The sequence below is a fragment of the Acanthopagrus latus genome, unplaced genomic scaffold (genome assembly GCF_904848185.1).
Source record: "Acanthopagrus latus isolate v.2019 unplaced genomic scaffold, fAcaLat1.1, whole genome shotgun sequence".
NCBI classification, from domain to species: Eukaryota; Metazoa; Chordata; class Actinopteri; order Spariformes; family Sparidae; genus Acanthopagrus; species Acanthopagrus latus.
This window is the reverse complement of record NW_023504084.1, coordinates 156,634-176,576: the sequence shown is the minus strand read 5'-3', so window position 1 is coordinate 176,576 and position 19,943 is coordinate 156,634. Positions and strand designations below refer to the sequence as shown.

General features: G+C 47.3%; 1 protein-coding gene and 2 pseudogenes across 9 annotated transcripts; 2 read left to right on the top strand and 1 right to left on the bottom strand.

Annotated features, from left to right (window-relative positions):
• Nucleotides 1-267: 267 nt before the first annotated feature.
• On the bottom strand, nucleotides 268-1,211 carry LOC119016345 (annotated as a pseudogene).
• A 2,877-nt stretch (nucleotides 1,212-4,088) lies between these two features.
• LOC119016347 (trichohyalin-like) lies at nucleotides 4,089-13,609 on the top strand. 9 transcript variants are annotated; one of them, XM_037092118.1, is made up of 12 exons: nucleotides 4,089-4,222; nucleotides 6,407-6,595; nucleotides 6,975-7,151; nucleotides 7,748-7,948; nucleotides 8,101-8,280; nucleotides 8,877-9,158; nucleotides 9,311-9,490; nucleotides 10,092-10,364; nucleotides 10,517-10,696; nucleotides 11,264-11,500; nucleotides 11,653-11,832; nucleotides 12,699-13,609. In XM_037092118.1, exons 1-12 carry the CDS (start codon nucleotides 4,202-4,204, stop codon nucleotides 13,008-13,010), a joined length of 2,412 nt encoding a protein of 803 aa, XP_036948013.1. In that variant the 5' UTR covers nucleotides 4,089-4,201; the 3' UTR covers nucleotides 13,011-13,609. The 9 variants fall into 9 exon arrangements, with proteins under 9 accessions (XP_036948013.1, XP_036948010.1, XP_036948012.1 ...); XM_037092115.1 differs by having other exon boundaries at nucleotides 6,972-7,151; nucleotides 8,104-8,280; XM_037092117.1 differs by having other exon boundaries at nucleotides 6,972-7,151; nucleotides 9,314-9,490.
• A 4,167-nt stretch (nucleotides 13,610-17,776) lies between these two features.
• Nucleotides 17,777-19,596, top strand: LOC119016344 (annotated as a pseudogene).
• Nucleotides 19,597-19,943: the final 347 nt, after the last annotated feature.

Here is a 19,943-nt window from a genome sequence, read left to right as displayed (position 1 = left end):
GCAAGGTTTAAGAGAATTTCTGTGCAGAACCCTCTTTTTCCTTGTGTGCTCGGATTTAACCCGATAGGTTAAACCCCCTTTATCCAACTGTTCCACCACCACATAGGGCTCTGGATCCCACTTGCCACAAAGCTTGCCCCTTCTCCCATCCCGCCTATTCCTACACCATACCCGTTCCCATAACTGAAGGCAGTGCATTGGCCAACAGCGTCAGCTTATCTCTGTTGTCCAGGAGCAGCTTCTCTGTGTGCCTGTAAGCACGGGCTATCAGCAACTTAGCCTTGTGGTTGTTGTTCTGACACTCGCAGCACCCAAGCCTCCAATGACCTCTACAATCTCAGAGTCAGCCATAGCTAGAAAGGGCACCTGGGCCTCAGTGGCGACAGCCTTAGCCAGCAGGGTCTTCCCGCAGCCTGGAGGCCCGGGCAGCAATGCACCCTTGGGAACCTTGGCTCCCAGCTGGAGGTATCGTTCTGGATTTTTGAGGTAGTCAACAAATTCCTTTACTTCCATCTTCACCTCGTGCATGCCCGCTACATCTTTTAAACTCACACCTTTACTTTAGCTGATTAAAAGCACTGAAGCTGCCACCCATGCCTGTGAGTAGCAAAGACATACCAGAGAATGGCCATGCCAATAGCAGCCATTCCCAGAGCTTAGATTGCATTCCCGAAGAATTCAGTGTGTTTGTAAGACACCTGTATCCTGTCCTTGGCGTCAATATTCAGCTCTTCTTCAGCAGCTCTCAGCTTCTCATCAAATTTGTCAATGTTGACGACCTGCATTCTGTATGTGAGTGCAAGCCTAGGCCTTCCGAGGATGACCACTCCGGGATGAAGGTTGATTTCTACAATGTCACTCTCGGGAATGACCTGCACACGTGACACCTCTCCCTTGGCCAGCATCTAACTGACAAAGTCATTCCAGGAGATGTTACCGCTGCTGCTATTAATCAAGTTCAACACAGACCTGACAGCTGCTATAATGATGAAAGTCCGCACATGCTCACGGGACATCTGGCCATTCTGCTCTCGGCGCTTCTTCTCATCTTCATCTTCCTCTGGAGTTTTTCCCTTTGGTCCATTACCTTTATTTTTCTCTTGTTTAGACTGAGATGTACTGAAGAAGTTTGTTGCCCCTAATAGATTTGCAACACCGACAGGGTTCCTCAACAGGCTGTTCCTGATGAACTCTCTGCTGATTCCCACCATGACCGGACCCAAGTGTCTGTGGAGAAGACTCTGATTTAGTGACCGACCAATTATCGGCCACCGATATATCGGGGCCCGATAGACCGGCCCAATTTCTATCGGGGGTTCTATCGTATCGGTGAAATGTTGCGCCGATAGAAAAGAAAGTGTGACAATGACAAAAGCATGCGCTGGTGTACTGATTTATTTTGTCCAGTGAGGCGTGCTGAGCTCAGCCAGAGACTTTGGCTCAGCTCACATTTCAGTGAAGTCCCTCAGATGCTGACTGACAGCAAGTTGTTTATTTATTTATTTATTGAAAGTTCTGCTACATTATTTATTTTATTTTTGTTTGTGTGCCAATCTGCTCTTTTTCTCAGCTTGACTGTACAAGTTCAAATGTTAAGTGTCATTTTAAAAAAAGTCTGTTAAATGTTAAAAGTCTTGAATAAAGACATTGGTTTAAGAAAGCATCTGTCTGTACTACTGTCACTGTGACTGTACTATTGCATAATCGTATTGGTGCAAAATCTATGCACAATCCAAGGCCTGTTTTCATTCCAGCTCAAAAACTCACTATATCGGTTGCATATCGGCTATCTGTGATTGCATCCCCTCTAATTTCGGCTATCATTATCAGGCCATAAAAGCCCCTATCGGTCGGACACTACTCTGAATGACTCTCTGCGGCTGGCTTGTAAGGGTCCACACTGACTTTGAAAGAAGCATCTCTGTGACAGTATCCCACCTGGACAGCACATTATTAACACTGCTGCTGGATGTCGACTTGTTTGCTAATAAATGAGAGTTATTTATATATATATATATATATATATATACAGTCGTCCTCAAAATTATTCATACCCTTGTTAATTTTGTGATTTTTTTTATTTTTGCGATGAAACTAATGCATTTTTGTCACGTTTGTTTATTAATTATATGTGACCAACAAGTGAAAGAACGACAACAATACACAATTCAAGAAACTCTTAAATTCATGGGTATTTTATTGTCGGATTACCAAAAAATGCCATGTTCAAAATTATTCATACCCCTGGCAATATCTCAACAAAAATGTCCCAAATGTGTTCATCTTTCTCCCAAAGTTATTTCATGATGTCTCATTGGAATGAATACCTTTTTTGTTGACCAAATGTTAAACAAGGTTAAAAAAATAGCATCTTTCCAGAAGAGTATAAATAGTGGGAAAGTGTTCAGGTCATTGTTAATCTCTGGTCATCATGGTAAAGAAGAAGGAGCTCAGTGAGGACCTGCGTCAGCATCTTGTGCAGGCCCACAGTGAAGGAAAGGGTTACAAGGCCATTTCCAAGCAGTATGGTGTCCCTGTCTCAACCGTCCAGAGCATCATCAACAAGCACAAGAGGTTCAACACTGTCAAAAACCTCAGTGGGCGTGACCGAAAGTGTAAGGTGTCCCCCAAACTTGCCAGGAGAATCTGCCGAGAGGTCAACACCAACCCACGGACCACAACCAAGGCCCTAATTCAAACCCTTGAGCAGACAGGGACAAAGGTGTCACGGTCCACCATTGAGCGAGTTTTGCACAGAGGAAGTCTCCATGGACGTAAACCTCGGAAGACGCCGCTGCTCAGGAAAAAACATCTGGTAGCTCGCCTGGCCTTTTGTAGAGGTCATCTGAAGCAAGATCCCAGCTTTTGGTCAACCATCCTGTGGTCTGATGAGACAAAACTGGAGTTATTTGGCCATATGGATACCCAGTATGTCTGGAGGAAGAAAGGAGAAGCCTATAGACCAAAGAACACTGTGCCCACTGTCAAGTATGGTGGTGGAAGCATAATGCTGTGGGGATGTTTCTCTTCCAGTGGCACAGGCAATCTCGTCAAGGTCCAAGGTATCATGAAAAAGGAGGATTATATCAGGATACTTGATGAAAATGTCAAGGAATCTGCTGAAAAACTCAAGCTTGGCCAAAACTGGATGTACCAGCAAGACAATGATCCTAAACACACCGCCAAGGTAGTCAAGAAATGGTTCAAGGACAATGACATCAGTGTCCTGGAATGGCCAATTCAAAGTCCTGACCTCAATCCAATTGAGAATTTGTGGCATCACTTGAAGACCAGAGTGATGGCGAGGAAACCAACCAACCTGACCCAGCTTGAGGCATTCGCCAAGGAAGAGTGGGCCAACATCCCACAGGAGACGTGCAAGAAGCTTGTGGACACGTACAAGAATCGTCTGGAAGCAGTCATAAAGAATAAAGGCTATGCCATTGACTATTAAATAAAGACGATGAACTAGGGTATGAATAATTTTGAACATGGCATTTTTTTTGGACTCCGTTAATAAAATACCCCAGAAATGATTTTGTCATTCTTTCAATTGTTGGTCACATGAAGCTAAAACACAAATTTGAAAACAAGCATTTATTTCATCACTAAATGAAAAAATCACAAGAATCAGCAAGGGTATGAATAATTTATATATAATATAATAAAATTAATAATATATATATATATATATATATATATATATATATATATATATATATATATATATATATATATATATATATATATATATATATATAATGAGGAATATGTCAAGAACTCACACGAACACAAAAGTTTGAAATTGCAAATAATATAGTTACTTTTCAAACAAACACCAACAGAATAAGCAAAAAAAAAAAAGAAAAAGAAAAAGATACAAACATACATCCAGTCCGTTACAACAGCAGCTGCACATCACAGGCCTGCTGTTACTCATGTCATTCATTCAGCTCTTTCTTCTTCAGGGCTGATAAACACTAAATATTCATTTCAGACTTTACCATGAATCAAAACACTGTTCACGCACAACAGGGTGTGTATACAGAACGAAGGATTGGATCAGTATCAAGAATTTAGTTTCTGTATGAATGCTTTGGCCTGTGTTTTAGAAAAACCTTTATTTTGAAAGGTCCAACCGGAAGCTCTCTCCTCACATCCGGGAGTGTTGACGTTGATGTTTAATGGTTAACTTCGAGCCATGACTGAACTCGAGAAGCAGGTGAGTGGCGCGTTATTAATCAATTATTATCTTAATGTTCATGTAGAAAAGTTAGTGTCTGAACTAGGGACGAGACAACCCACTGAATTTAAGCATATTACTGAGCGGAGGAAAAGAACTAACCAGGATTCCCCCAGTAGCAGCTAGCGAAGAGGGAAGAGCCCAGCAGGGATGTTTTAAGCACAGAAAACCTGAACAAAGAGGCAAATCTGAGGACAACTACGTCTTCTGCTCCCGTTTTCAACATCTGTTGTAGCTACGGTCATAGACATAATATACGTAGACGCCTCATAGCGTGCTAGAGCGCATTCCCGCGTCGCCGCCATCTTGGTTCGGTTTCCTCACTGTAGGCCAGGGGTCACCAACCTTTTTGAAACTGAGAGCTACTTCATGGGTACTGAGTCATACGAAGGGCTACCAGTTTGATACACTCTTCTGAAATAACAAATTTGCTCAGTTTGCCTTTAGTTATATATGATTATTAATGATTAATGATACTCATCTATGTGAAGACACTGATCACGTTAATTATTTCTCACAATAATTATCAACAATGACTTAACAAGGTGGGAAACAGATAATATCAATCGAGCTGACGTATCAGTGCGGCCGCCATCTTGAATGGGTCTCCAATGCGCACTAGAGTCAATTGCAATCAATGGAGAGCGAGCAACTATGACCATATTTTGTGCAGTTTATGGTTGCAATAACCGGCGCAGTATTGTTACCAGATCGTGGGGGATTACCTTTCACAAGTAAGACTTTTTTTTAGAAATAATTTTTGTGACGGCGCCTTGTATCATTGCTAAATATGTGCCATTTGTAACCATGTGAAAATCTGGTACAAATTCGGGAGGTTATGATTATTGCAGTTGTGGTTACACCTTCCACAGTAGAAATAAATACGAGGGCGCGCGTTGGAGACCCATCCAAGATGGCGGCCGCACTGATACGTCAGCTCCAATAGGCAGCATCAGTCTATGAGGCGTCTACGTATATCATGTCTATGGCCTACAGTAAGGAGACCCAACCAAGATGGCGGTGACGCGGGATTGCGTTCTAGCACGCTATGAGGCATCTGCGTATATTATGTCTGTGGCCTACAGTGAGGAGACCCAACCAAGATGGCGGCGACGTGGGATTGCGTTCTAGCACACTATGAGGCGTCTACGTATATTATGTCTATGGCTACTGTGAGGAGACCCAACCAAGATGGCGGCGACGCGGGATTGCGTTCTAGCACGCTATGAGGCGTCTACGTATATTATGTCTATGGCTACGGTGACTACAGACACATTTGGCTGCCGGTCGCCAGTTAACATGGACCTGTGCTAATCCGAAACACCGGGTCTTCTCTGTTCAGGTTCCTGTTTGATTAAACGTGTTTCTCCCTGAGGGAGAGTTGCTCTTCCTGTGAACGTGTATCTCTAATAAACCTTTATTAAAAACACCTGCTTGTCTCTTCTCCCTGTTTGAGGAAACATGCATCACATAAAGGAACTATGGAACCCTTTTAAACACAAATAAGATTTCCCAAAAGAATATGTTCTTTCTTAGTTAAAACCATCTATATTGAAGTAAAATGAAATAACATGCCTGAATGATGGAAAATAACTGGGTCTATCTTAGATTTTGAGCAGATAAAGAGGAGGACAATTTTCATAAATGCTGGTATTGTCCAGTTGTTGCATCTTTTGGGCAGCAAGCATGAGTTGATTCAATTTTTGGTGTATAGAGACCATGGTCACACGTTGTCCTGGCCACCTTCTGTGTCCAACAGGTGTCTGTGCTGAGAGGCTATGCTGTCAGTCAAACAAGGGTTTGTCTGGTGTAGTGGATTGGTTATCATTCGACAGGCTGCTTTTTCCCTCGATTAGTCTTAGTTCGAGTCCTACGTTTTATTTCATTTTTTCAGTTTCGTTTAAAAGGGTTCCATAGTTCAATGTGAAGAATGTTTACTCAAATTGACAGCAAAGACAAGTGCGTTTCCTAAAGGTTTTGTTTGTTTGTGTTATAAACTGTCACAGTACAGACACAGTGAACAGACACCGCAGTCACAAGTTGATCTGGCCTCCTACTGTGTCCAAGAGGTGGCTGTGTGTCTGCTGTGACTCAGGTGTTATCTGTTGAATTAAACTTAGTCTGACTGACAATTCAGCAGTGAGCTGTCTGTCTCTCTCTCAGTGGATGGTGGGTGCTGACTGTCAGGCAGTGTGGGAGGAGGACGGGCAGCTGTATCCGGCGAAGGTGGTGTCTCTGAATGGAGGGCGCTGCAGAGTCAGGTTCCATGGCCTCGGCGTGGAGGAGGAAGTGGAACTGAGCGCGCTCCAAAGTCCAGATGCTGCTGTGCAACCACAGAGACAAAACTCTCAGGTAGGTAACGTCACCTTTAAACTCACAAATACATCACGTGTTTGTCGTGCACACGGCTGTGCGGGAGAAGACCAGGAGTCAAAAGCTCAGTCTGAAGAAATGTTGAGAATGAATCTGTATCATTTATCAAATCATGTGAGAAGTAACTCAAGCTCTTCAGGGTGTCAGATATTTTGCCTTTGTTCTGTTTAAAGGTTGAAAACGATTACATTCTGTTTAAATTAACTCAACGTCCCAACTGTTGAGAATCAGAGTTCTGTTCATGATGCAACCTGTGATCTTTGTTGTACAACTGAAGGTGAATTTACAAAACCTGTAGATGTTTTTAAAGTGACAGCAGTAAAGTCTGATCCGGTCTCTTGTGGTCTGTGTGTAGCAGAACTGGAGAGCTGGTTCTCGGTGTCAGGCCATTTCTTCAGGGAGAGGTCTGGTGTATCCGGCCGTGGTTCTGTGGGTCAGAGGTCAGCGCTGCTGCGTTCGCTGCAACAACTGTAACTGTGATGAGGAACTGGACGTCTGCAGCCTGCTGAGACGCCGCAAAGCCCGTCGGGCCAAGGTAAAGACCTTCTCCTCTACTGACTCACTGACTCATGTGACCTCATCAGAACCTGAATCAGACACATTGTTGACCAGCTGATTCACAGAAACTGAAGAGAACTAGAGAAGGCACGTTCTGAACAACTTGTGGTTGTGAATGCTCCATGTTGACCAGCTGAAGCCAAATGCAGATTGCTGCCTGTGAAAACTTACTGTAATGTCCAGAATATCTAAACACTGTGAAATAATGTAGGATTTCAAACCTGTCGTTAATGTGTTTGAGGATCTTATTGGAGACCTTCTCCCAGATCAGCAGAAAATAATGGATGTCGTCATCAACTGTAGCTTGACGACAAGCTCGACTGGGAGAGCTGCCGCTAGCATCACTAGCATTAGCATTAGGTGAAGCAGGCGACCCAATGGTTTTAAGCTTCTTTTTCTGCCTTTTGTCACGAGAAATCAACTCACCAGATCCTACTGTGTTAGCAATGTTCCCCAGGCAGGTGAAATTAAGTATGAGACTAGTACGTCTACTCAATGTGATGCTCACTAACACCTCCCACTGATGACCTCATTTTAACCACCAACCTCTTCTTCATGTGTTGAATTGAACAGCGCGCCAGCAGACGGAGGCCGACCGTCATCATCAACTCTGACTTGAAGAGGAAGAGGAGGAGGAGGAAGGAGAACCAGGAGGAAGGAGGAGCAGAGAGGAAGGAGGAGAACCAGGAGGAAGGAGGAGCAGAGAGGAGGGAGGAGAACCAGGAGGAAGGAGGAGCAGAGAGGAGGGAGGGGCAGCGCTGCTCTTCATATGAGGTGAGTCTTCATCATCAAGGTCAGTGAAGAGGAAGAAGCTGCATGTTTCACCACGCCTGTAGACACACCTGAAGGTGAATTTACAAAACCTGTAGATGTTTTTAAAGTGACAGCAGTAAAGTCTGATCCGGTCTCTTGTGGTCTGTGTGAATCAGAACTGGAGAGCTGGTTCTCGGTGTCAGGCCATTTCTTCAGAGAGAGGTCTGGTGTATCCGGGCGTGGTTCTGTGGGTCAGAGGTCAGCGCTGCTGCGTTCGCTGTGACAGCTGTGACTGTGAAGTGGAACTGGACGTCTGCAGCCTGGTGAGACGCCGCAAAGCCCGTCGGGCCAAGGTAAAGACCTTCTCCTCTACTGACTCACTGACTCATGTGACCTCATCAGAACCTGAATCAGACACATTGTTGACCAGCTGATTCACAGAAACTGAAGAGAACTAGAGAAGGCACGTTCTGAACAACTTGCGGTTGTGAATGCTCCATGTTGACCAGCTGAAGCCAAATGCAGATTGCTGCCTGTGAAAACTTACTGTAATGTCCAGAATATCTAAACACTGTGAAATAATGTAGGATTTCAAACTTGTCGTTAATGTGTTTGAGGATCTTGGTGGAGACCTTCTCCCAGATCAGCGGCAAATAATGGATGTCATCATCAACTGTAGCTTGACGACAAGCTCGACTGGGAGAGCTGCCGCTAGCATCACTAGCATTAGCATTAGGTGAAGCAGGCGACCCAATGGTTTTAAGCTTCTTTTTTGGCACTTTGTCACGAGAAATCAACTAACCAGATCGTACTGTGTTAGCAATGTTCCCCAGGCAGGTGAAATTAAGTATGAGACTAGTACGTCTACTCAATGTGATGCTCACTAACACCTCCCACTGATGACCTCATTTTAACCACCAACCTCTTCTTCATGTGTTGAATTGAACAGCGCGCCAGCAGACGGAGGCCGACCGTCATCAGCAACTCTGACTTGAAGAGGAAGAGGAGGAGGAGGAAGGAGAACCAGGAGGAAGGAGGAGCAGAGAGGAGGGAGGAGAACCAGGAGGAGCAGAGAGGAGGGAGGAGAACCAGGAGGAAGGAGGAGCAGAGAGGAGGGAGGAGAACCAGGAGAGAGGAGAACCAGGAGGAAGGAGGAGCAGAGAGGAGGGAGGAGAACCAGGAGGAAGCAAGAGCAGAGAGGAGGGAGGGGCAGCGCTGCTCTTCATATCAGGTGAGTCTTCATCATCAAGGTCAGTGAAGAGGAAGAAGCTGCATGTTTCACCACGCCTGTAGACACACCTGAAGGTGAATTTACGAAACCTGTAGATGTTTTTAAAGTGACAGCAGTAAAGTCTGATCCGGTCTCTTGTGGTCTGTGTGTAGCAGAACTGGAGAGCTGGTTCTCGGTGTCAGGCCATTTCTTCAGGGAGAGGTCTGGTGTATCCGGGCGTGGTTCTGTGGGTCAGAGGTCAACGCTGCTGCGTTCGCTGCGACAGCTGTGACTGTGAAGTGGAACTGGACGTCTGCAGCCTGGTGAGACGCCGCAAAGCCCGTCGGGCCAAGGTAAAGACCTTCTCCTCTACTGACTCACTGACTCATGTGACCTCATCAGAACCTGAATCAGACACATTGTTGACCAGCTGATTCACAGAAACTGAAGAGAACTAGAGAAGGCACGTTCTGAACAACTTGCGGTTGTGAATATTGATGTCCATGTTGACCAGCTGAAGCCAAATGCAGATTGCTGCCTGTGAAAACTTACTGTAATGTCCAGAATATCTAAACACTGTGAAATAATGTAGGATTTCAAACCTGTCGTTAATGTGTTTGAGGATCTTGGTGGAGACCTTCTCCCAGATCAGCGGCAAATAATGGATGTCGTCATCAACTGTAGCTTGACGACAAGCTCGACTGGGAGAGCTGCCGCTAGCATCACTAGCATTAGCATTAGGTGAAGCAGGCGACCCAATGGTTTTAAGCTTCTTTTTCTGCCTTTTGTCACGAGAAATCAACTCACCAGATCCTACTGTGTTAGCAATGTTCCCCAGGCAGGTGAAATTAAGTATGAGACTAGTACGTCTACTCAATGTGATGCTCACTAACACCTCCCACTGATGACCTCATTTTAACCACCAACCTCTTCTTCATGTGTTGAATTGAACAGCGCGCCAGCAGACGGAGGCCGACCGTCATCAGCAACTCTGACTTGAAGAGGAAGAGGAGGAGGAGGAAGGAGAACCAGGAGGAAGGAGGAGCAGAGAGGAGGGAGGAGAACCAGGAGGAAGGAGGAGCAGAGAGGAGGGAGGAGAACCAGGAGGAAGCAGGAGCAGAGAGGAGGAAGGAGAACCAGGAGGAAGGAGGAGCAGAGAGGAGGGAGGAGAACCAGGAGGAAGGAGGAGCAGAGAGGAGGGAGGGGCAGCGCTGCTCTTCATATGAGGTGAGTCTTCATCATCAAGGTCAGTGAAGAGGAAGAAGCTGCATGTTTCACCACGCCTGTAGACACACCTGAAGGTGAATTTACAAAACCTGTAGATGTTTTTAAAGTGACAGCAGTAAAGTCTGATCCGGTCTCTTGTGGTCTGTGTGAATCAGAACTGGAGAGCTGGTTCTCGGTGTCAGGCCATTTCTTCAGGGAGAGGTCTGGTGTATCCGGGCGTGGTTCTGTGGGTCAGAGGTCAGCGCTGCTGCGTTCGCTGTGACAGCTGTGACTGTGAAGTGGAACTGGACGTCTGCAGCCTGGTGAGACGCCGCAAAGCCCGTCGGGCCAAGGTAAAGACCTTCTCCTCTACTGACTCACTGACTCATGTGACCTCATCAGAACCTGAATCAGACACATTGTTGACCAGCTGATTCACAGAAACTGAAGAGAACTAGAGAAGGCACGTTCTGAACAACTTGCGGTTGTGAATGCTCCATGTTGACCAGCTGAAGCCAAATGCAGATTGCTGCCTGTGAAAACTTACTGTAATGTCCAGAATATCTAAACACTGTGAAATAAAATGAGGATCTTATTGGAGACCTTCTCCCAGATCAGCGGCAAATAATAGATGTCATCATCAACTGTAGCTTGACGACAAGCTCGACTGGGAGAGCTGCCGCTAGCATCACTAGCATTAGCATTAGGTGAAGCAGGCGACCCAATGGTTTTAAGCTTCTTTTTCGGTGTTTTGTCACGAGAAATCAACTAACCAGATCCTACTTTGTTAGCAATGTTCCCCAGGCAGGTGAAATTAAGTATGAGACTAGTACGTCTACTCAATGTGATGCTCACTAACACCTCCCACTGATGACCTCATTTTAACCACCAACCTCTTCTTCATGTGTTGAATTGAACAGCGCGCCAGCAGACGGAGGCCGACCGTCATCAGCAACTCTGACTTGAAGAGGAAGAGGAGGGGGAGGAAGGAGAACCAGGAGGAAGGAGGAGCAGAGAGGAAGGAGGAGAACCAGGAGGAAGCAGGAGCAGAGAGGAGGGAGGAGAACCAGGAGGAAGGAGGAGCAGAGAGGAGGAAGGAGAACCAGGAGGACGGAGGAGCAGAGAGGAGGGAGGGGCAGCGCTGCTCTTCATATGAGGTGAGTCTTCATCATCAAGGTCAGTGAAGAGGAAGAAGCTGCATGTTTCACCACGCCTGTAGACACACCTGAAGGTGAATTTACAAAACCTGTAGATGTTTTTAAAGTGACAGCAGTAAAGTCTGATCCGTTCTCTTGTGGTCTGTGTGTAGCAGAACTGGAGAGCTGGTTCTCGGTGTCAGGCCATTTCTTCAGGGAGAGGTCTGGTGTATTCAGGCGTGGTTCTGTGGGTCAGAGGTCAGCGCTGCTGCGTTCGCTGCGACAGCTGTAACTGTGATGAGGAACTGGACGTCTGCAGCCTGGTGAGACGCCGCAAAGCCCGTCGGGCCAAGGTAAAGACCTTCTCCTCTACTGACTCACTGACTCATGTGACCTCATCAGAACCTGAATCAGACACATTGTTGACCAGCTGATTCACAGAAACTGAAGAGAACTAGAGAAGGCACGTTCTGAACAACTTGCGGTTGTGAATGCTCCATGTTGACCAGCTGAAGCCAAATGCAGATTGCTGCCTGTGAAAACTTACTGTAATGTCCAGAATATCTAAAAACTGTGAAATAATGTAGGATTTCAAACCTGTCGTTAATGTGTTTGAGGATCTTGGTGGAGACCTTCTCCCAGATCAGCGGCAAATAATGGATGTCGTCATCAACTGTAGCTTGACGACAAGCTCGACTGGGAGAGCTGCCGCTAGCATCACTAGCATTAGCATTAGGTGAAGCAGGCGACCCAATGGTTTTAAGCTTCTTTTTTGGCATTTTGTCACGAGAAATCAACTAACCAGATCCTACTGTGTTAGCAATGTTCCCCAGGCAGGTGAAATTAAGTATGAGACTAGTACGTCTGGGGGCGGCTGTAGCTCAGCGGGTAGAGCAGGTCGACTAGTGATCGGAAGGTCACTGGTTCAAGGGCTGAGCTGCATGTCGAAGTGTCCTTGAGCAAGACACTGAACCCCACATTGCTCACAAGTGAGGGGCCTGCGATGAGCTGGCGACTTATCCAGGGAGTACCCTGCCCTCGCCCTGAGACAAGGCTGGGATTGGCTCCAGCAGCAACACCCCGCAACCCCATGGAAAGGGATAAGTGGTTCGGACAATGACATGACTAGTACGTCTACTCAATGTGATGCTCACTAACACCTCCCACTGATGACTTCATTTTAACCACCAACCTCTTCTTCATGTGTTGAATTGAACAGCGCGCCAGCAGACGGAGGCCGACCGTCATCATCAACTCTGACTTGAAGAGGAAGAGGAGGGAGAACCAGGAGGAAGGAGGAGCAGAGAGGAGGAGGGAGAAGAACCAGGAGGAAGGAGGAGCAGAGAGGAGGGAGGAGAACCAGGAGGAGCAGAGAGGAGGGAGGAGAACCAGGAGGAAGGAGGAGCAGAGAGGAGGGAGGAGAACCAGGAGGGAGGAGAACCAGGAGGAGCAGAGAGGAGGGAGGAGAACCAGGAGGAGCAGAGAGGAGGGAGGAGAACCAGGAGGAAGTAGCAGTGGAATGAGGAGCTGAAAGGCTTTCATAGATAAAGTTTCCTGTTCAAATGTTTCTTTGAAATTAAAGTTGGGACAGAATTCCGTCTCTGAAGTTATTACAGCAGTGAAATGTCTTGTTTGAAGTGAAATTCTTTGACAGTCTGAAAACTTAGTAACTTTTTTGTCTTTCAGTTTTTTTGCTTGGGAGCCAGACAGAATTATGCGAAGAGACTAAGCTGTAACGTCCTTCATCCAAAGTAGCATTTGTACATTTTTTGTATCTTTAAAGACCTTTATTTGTTGTTGGATGTTTCAGCAGTCTGTGTGTAGAAACACTGTTTACTTTGTGTTGACGCTGCTGACAAAAACAGCATCAACCAGCACCAAAACACAACATATGCTGGTCTTTCTAGTGACTGTTCACCACCAAGACCAGCATATGTTGTGTTTTGGTGCTGGTTTTAGAGCTGATCTCTGCTAGTTTTTTCAGCAGGGGAGAGTTTCAGGGTAGTTCTATGAATCTGAACTTTCCAATTAGAAATGAAACAAACAAGTGTTTTATTATTAAACGGAAAGATGGATCCTAAAATCTGTTGTCAACTTGAAAATAATTAAAGAATGAAGATGTTTTCTCTCCTGGTTTTGTTTTTACTTCCTGTCAGTCGGAGGCCTCGTCCACTCAACACACCTGAGAATACAGATCACACACTGGGCATCTGCCTGTTGGTGTGAATAGGAAGCAGATTGTTCACTCTGGTCTGTTGCTTGATTAGAGAAAATCCTCTGAATGGGGTAGAAACATGTTGGACAAGAGACAAACGATCCACCATTGTTTCATAAATGTGTGTGTCTGTAGACATTGCAGACTGTGAGTGTTTCTCACTGCAATGAGACGAGCCTAGAGACACCAGCGATACAGCCCAGTTGTGCATTTTTGTTTGGATAGTGTTTACAGATATGACTGCAAAAGAGGAGCTGTTAACACTAGAGAAGGCAATTACTGAAGAACTTGTGGTTGTGAATGCTCCCTGTTGACCAGCTGAAGCCAAATGCAGATTGCTCGCTCTGAAAACTTTGAATAATCTATCCATCCATCCATCCATCCATCTTCTTCCGCTTATCCAGAACCGGGTCGCTGTCTGAGCAGGGACACCCAGACTTCCCTCACCCCGGACACTTCCTCCAGCTCTTCTGGGAGGATCCCAAGGCGTTCCCAGGCCAGCTGGGTGACATAGTCACTCCAGCGTGTCCTGGGTCTTCCCCGGGGTCTCCTCCCAGCGGGACATGCCAGGAACACCTCCCGAGGAAGGCGTCCCGGGGGCATCCGAAACAGATGCCCGAGCCACCTCAGCTGGTTCCTCTCGATGTGGAGGAGCAGCGGCTCTACTCTGAGCTCCTCCCGGGTGACAGAGCTCCTCACCCTATCTCTAAGGGAGTGCCATAGGTGAGGGTAGGAACGTAGATTGACCAGTAGATCGAGAACTTCGCCTTTCGACTCAGCTCTCTCTTCACCACGACAGACCGGTATAACGACCGTATTACGGTCGTTATACCGGTCTGTCGTGTTACGGTCGTTATACCGTATACCGACAGGCCGCACCGATCCGCCTGTCAATCTTACGCTCCATCCTTCCCTCACTCATGAACAAGACCCCAAGATACTTAAACTCCTCCACTTGAGGCAGTAACTCTCCCCCAACCCGGAGGGGACAAGCCATCTTTTTCCGGTCGAGAACCATGGCCTCGGATTTGGAGGTGCTGATTCTCATCCCAGCCGCTTCACACTCGGCTGCAAACCGCCCCAGGACATGCTGGAAGTCCCGGCCTGAAGGAGCCAACAAGACCACATCATCCGCGAAAAAGCAGAGATGAAATCCTGTGGCTCCCGAACCAGATCCCCTCCGGCCCGTCGCTGTGCCTAGAAATTTTGTCCATAAAAATAATGAACAGAACCGGTGACAAAGGGCAGCCCTGCCGGAGTCCAACATGCACCGGGAACAGGTCTGACTTACTGCAGGCAATGCGAACCAAGCTCCTGCTCCGCTCGTACAGGGACCGTATGGCCCTTAACAGAGGTCCCCCGACCCCGTACTCTCAGAGCACCTCCCACAGAATGCCACGAGGGACACGGTCGAATGCTTTCTCCAAGTCCACAAAACACATGTGGACTGGTTGGGCAAACTCCCATGAACCCTCGAGCACCCTGCGGAGGGTATGGAGCTGGTCCAGTGTTCCGCGGCCCGGACGAAAACCGCATTGTTCCTCCTGGAACCGAGGTTCGACTATCGGCCGAATTCTCCTCTCCAGTACACTGGAATAGACTTTCCCAGGGAGGCTGAGAAGTGTGATCCCCCGATAGTTGGAACACACCCTCCGGTCCCCCTTTTTAAATAGGGGGACCACCAACCCGGTCTGCCAGTCCAGAGGCACTGTCCCTGACTGCCATGCAATGTTGCAGAGACGTGTCAACCAAGACAGCCCTACAACATCCAGAGACTTGAGGTACTCAGGGCGGATCTCATCCACCCCCGGTGCTTTGCCACCGAGGAGCTTCCCAACTACCTCAGTGACTTTGGCTTGGGTGATGAATGAGTCAACCTCTGAGTCCCCAGCCTCTGCTTCCTCTATGGAAGACATGTCAGTGGGATTGAGGAGATCCTCGAAGTATTCCTTCCACCGCCCGACAATGTCCCCAGTTGAGGTCAACAGCTCCCCACCTCCACTGTAAACAGTGTTGGTGGAGAACTGCTTCCCCCTCCTGAGGCGCCGGATGGTTTGCCAGAATTTCCTCGAGGCTGACCGATAGTCCTCCTCCATGGCCTCTCCGAACTTTTCCCAGACCTGAGTTTTTGCTTCCGCGACTGCCCGTGCTGCCGCTCGCCTGGCCTGCCGGTACCCGTCACCTGCTTCAGGAGTCCCCCGGGCCAACCAGGCTCGGTAGGACTCCTTTTTCAGCTTGACAGCATCCCTTACTTCCGGAGTCCACCACCGGGTTCGGGGATTGCCACCACGACAGGCACCGGAGACCCTACGGCCACAGCTCCGAACAGCCGCGTCAACAATAGAGGTGGAGAACATGGTCCATTCGGACTCAATGTCCCCAGCCTCCCTCGGGATCAGGTCCAAGCTCTCCCGGAGGTGGGAGTTAAAGACCCCTTTGACAGAGGGTTCTGCCAGACGTTCCCAGCAGACCCTCACAATACGTTTGGGCCTGCTAGGTCTGTCCAGCTTCCTCCCCTGCCAACGGAACCAACTCACCACCAGGTGGTGATCAGTTGACAGCTCAGCCCCTCTCTTCACCCGAGTGTCCAAGACATACGGCCGGAGGCCAGATGACACGACCACAAAGTCGATCATTGACCTCCGGCCTAGGGTGTCCTGGTGCCATGTGCACATATGGACACCCTTGTGCTTGAACATGGTGTTCGTTATGGACAAACTGTGACTAGCACAGAAGTCCAGTAACAAAACACCACTCTGGTTCAGATCGGGGAAGCCGTTCCTCCCAATCACACCCCTCCAGTTAACACTGTCGTTGCCCACGTGAGTGTTAAAGTCCCTCAGAAGAACGACGGAGTCCCCGGTTGGAGCACTCTCCAGTACCCCCTCCCAGGGACTCCAAGAAGGCCGGGTACTCTGCACTGGTGTTTGGCCCATAAGCCGAAACAACAGTGAGAGACCTATCCCCGACCCGAAGGCGCAGGGAAACGACCCTCTCGTTCACTGGGGTAAACTCCAACACATGGTGGCTGAGCCGAGGAGCTATAAGCAAGCCCACACCAGCTCGCCGCCTCTCACCGCGGGCAACTCCAGAATAGAAGAGAGTCCAGCCTCTCTCAAGGAGTTCAGTTCCAGAGCCCAGACTGTGCGTAGAGGAGAGCCCGACTATCTCTAGTCGGTACCGCTCAACCTCTCGCACCAGCTCAGGCTCTTTCCCCCCCAGTGAGGTGACATTCCATGTCCCCATGGCTAGAGTCACCATCCAGGGATTGGGTCGCCGGGGCCCCCGCCCACGACCGCCACCCAAATCACACCGCACCCGCCCCTGAGTGAGCCCACAGGAGGGTATATATATATATATATACACACATATACATATATATATATGTATATATATATATATATATATATATATATATACATATACATATATACACACACACACACACACACACACACACACACACATATATATATATATATATATATACATACACAAGTATATATATACCATGTGTATATATATATATATATATATACCATGTATATATATATACTATGTATATGTATATGAGAGAGTAGAGTTCATCTCATTTTTGGCTTAATTTTCTGTGAGAAGGAACTCCGGAAGCGGATAGTAGCCGTGTTGATGTCGAGGCAGCATCTTTGCCAGACTGCACAGTTGAATAACATAGCAAGCTAGCTAGCTAGCTAGCGCTGAACGGAGGTAGAGGTAAACAGTCGTGTCATAACACACAGTTTCAGCTTAATAGCAAACCGATAGCTATGGCATTGCGATTGTGTAGTTAACGTACTCATTAAGTGACAATATGTCTTTGTTGTTGCAGCATCGTGCTGCCCTCTGTAGAAAACTCAGTAGAGCTTTGTTGTAGACACTGTCCAGACGAAACTCTCATTTATTAGCAAACAAGTCGACATCCAGCAGCAGTGTTAATAATGTGCTGTCCAGGTGGGATACTGTCACAGAGATGCTTCTTTCAAAGTCAGTGTGGACCCTTACAAGCCAGCCGCAGAGAGTCATTCAGAGTAGTGTCCGACCGATAGGGACTTTTTGGCCTGATAATGATAGCAGAAATTAGAGGGGGTGCAATCACCGATAGCCGATATGCAACCGATATAGTGAGTTTTTGAGCTGGAATGAAAACAGGCCTTGGATTGTGCATAGATTTTGTACCAATACAATTATGCAATAGTACAGTCACAGTGACAGTAGTACAGACAGATGCTTTCTTAAACCAATGTCTTTATTCAAGACTTTTAACATTTAACAGACTTTTTTTAAAATGACACTTAACATTTGAACTTTTTCAGTCAAGCTGAGAAAAAGAGCAGATTGGCACACAAACAAAAATAAAATAAATAATGTAGCAGAACTTTCAATAAATAAATAAATAAACAACATGCTGTCAGTCAGCATCTGAGGGACTTCACTGAAATGTGAGCTGAGCCAAAGTCTCTGGCTGAGCTCAGCACGCCTCACTGGACAAAATAAATCAGTACACCAGCGCATGCTTTTGTCATTGTCACACTTTCTTTTCTATCGGCGCAACATTTCACCGATACGATAGAACCCCCGATAGAAATTGGGCCAGTCTATCGGGCCCCGATATATTGGTGGCCGATAATTGGTCGTTCACTAAATCAGAGTCTTCTCCACAGACACTTGGGTCCGGTCATGGTGGGAATCAGCAGAGAGTTCATCAGGAACAGCCTGTTGAGGAACCCTGTCGGTGTTGCAAATCTATTAGGGGCAACAAACTTCTTCAGTACATCTCAGTCTAAACGAGAGAAAAATAAAGGTAATGGACCAAAGGGAAAAACTCCAGAGGAAGATGAAGATGAGAAGAAGCGCCGAGAGCAGAATGACCAGATGTCCCGGGAGCATGTGCGGACCTTCATCATTATAGCAGCTGTCAGGTCTGTGTTGAACTTGATTAATAGCAGCAGCGGTAACATTTCCTGGAATGACTTTGTCAGTTAGATGCTGGCCAAGGGAGAGGTGTCACGTGTGCAGGTCATTCCCGAGAGTGACATTGTAGAAATCAACCTTCATCCCGGAGTGGTCATCCTCGGAAGGCCTAAGCTTGCACTCACATACAGAATGCAGGTCGTCAACATTGAGAAATTTGAGGAGAAGCTGAGAGCTGCTGAAGAAGAGCTGAATACTGACGCCAAGGACAGGATACAGGTGTCTTACAAACACACTGAATTCTTCGGGAATGCAATCTAAGCTCTGGGAATGGCTGCTATTGGCATGGCCATTCTCTGGTATGTCTTTGCTACTCGCAGGCATGGGTGGCAGCTTCAGTGCTTTTAATCAGCTAAAGTAAAGGTGTGAGTTTAAAAGATGTAGCGGGCATGCACGAGGTGAAGATGGAAGTAAAGGAATTTGTTGACTACCTCAAAAATCCAGAACGATACCTCCAGCTGGGAGCCAAGGTTCCCAAGGGTGCATTGCTGCCCGGGCCTCCAGGCTGCGGGAAGACCCTGCTGGCTAAGGCTGTCGCCACTGAGGCCCAGGTGCCCTTTCTAGCTATGGCTGGCTCTGAGATTGTAGAGGTCATTGGAGGCTTGGGTGCTGCGAGTGTCAGAACAACAACCACAAGGCTAAGTTGCTGATAGCCCGTGCTTACAGGCACACAGAGAAGCTGCTCCTGGACAACAGAGATAAGCTGACGCTGTTGGCCAATGCACTGCCTTCAGTTATGGGAACGGGTATGGTGTAGGAATAGGCGGGATGGGAGAAGGGGCAAGCTTTGTGGCAAGTGGGATCCAGAGCCCTATGTGGTGGTGGAACAGTTGGATAAAGGGGGTTTAACCTATCGGGTTAAATCCGAGCACACAAGGAAAAAGAGGGTTCTGCACAGAAATTCTCTTAAACCTTGCATTAATCCACCCCAAGGTGCCCCTGCAGCACATCCTGATCTGCCAGTATCCCCTGTTTGGGAACCCCCACCTGTGATGTATGTGCCATGGGTAGCCCCTCCTGCTCCAGATGACCAAGGTAATGATGTGACCCCCAGGAGGTCAAACCGTGCCAATAGGTGACAGCCACCAGGGAGATATAGAGACATTTAAGTCCTTTATGATATTTCTTTGTTATCAGGGACTGCCAATGTAGAAGAGTAGGGGGATGTCATGGTCATGATTTGGGAACGCGGGGCAATGGCCCTTCTTTGTCACTGCTGCGTGCCCAACTGATTGGAGCATAACAGGTGTGGATCATTGC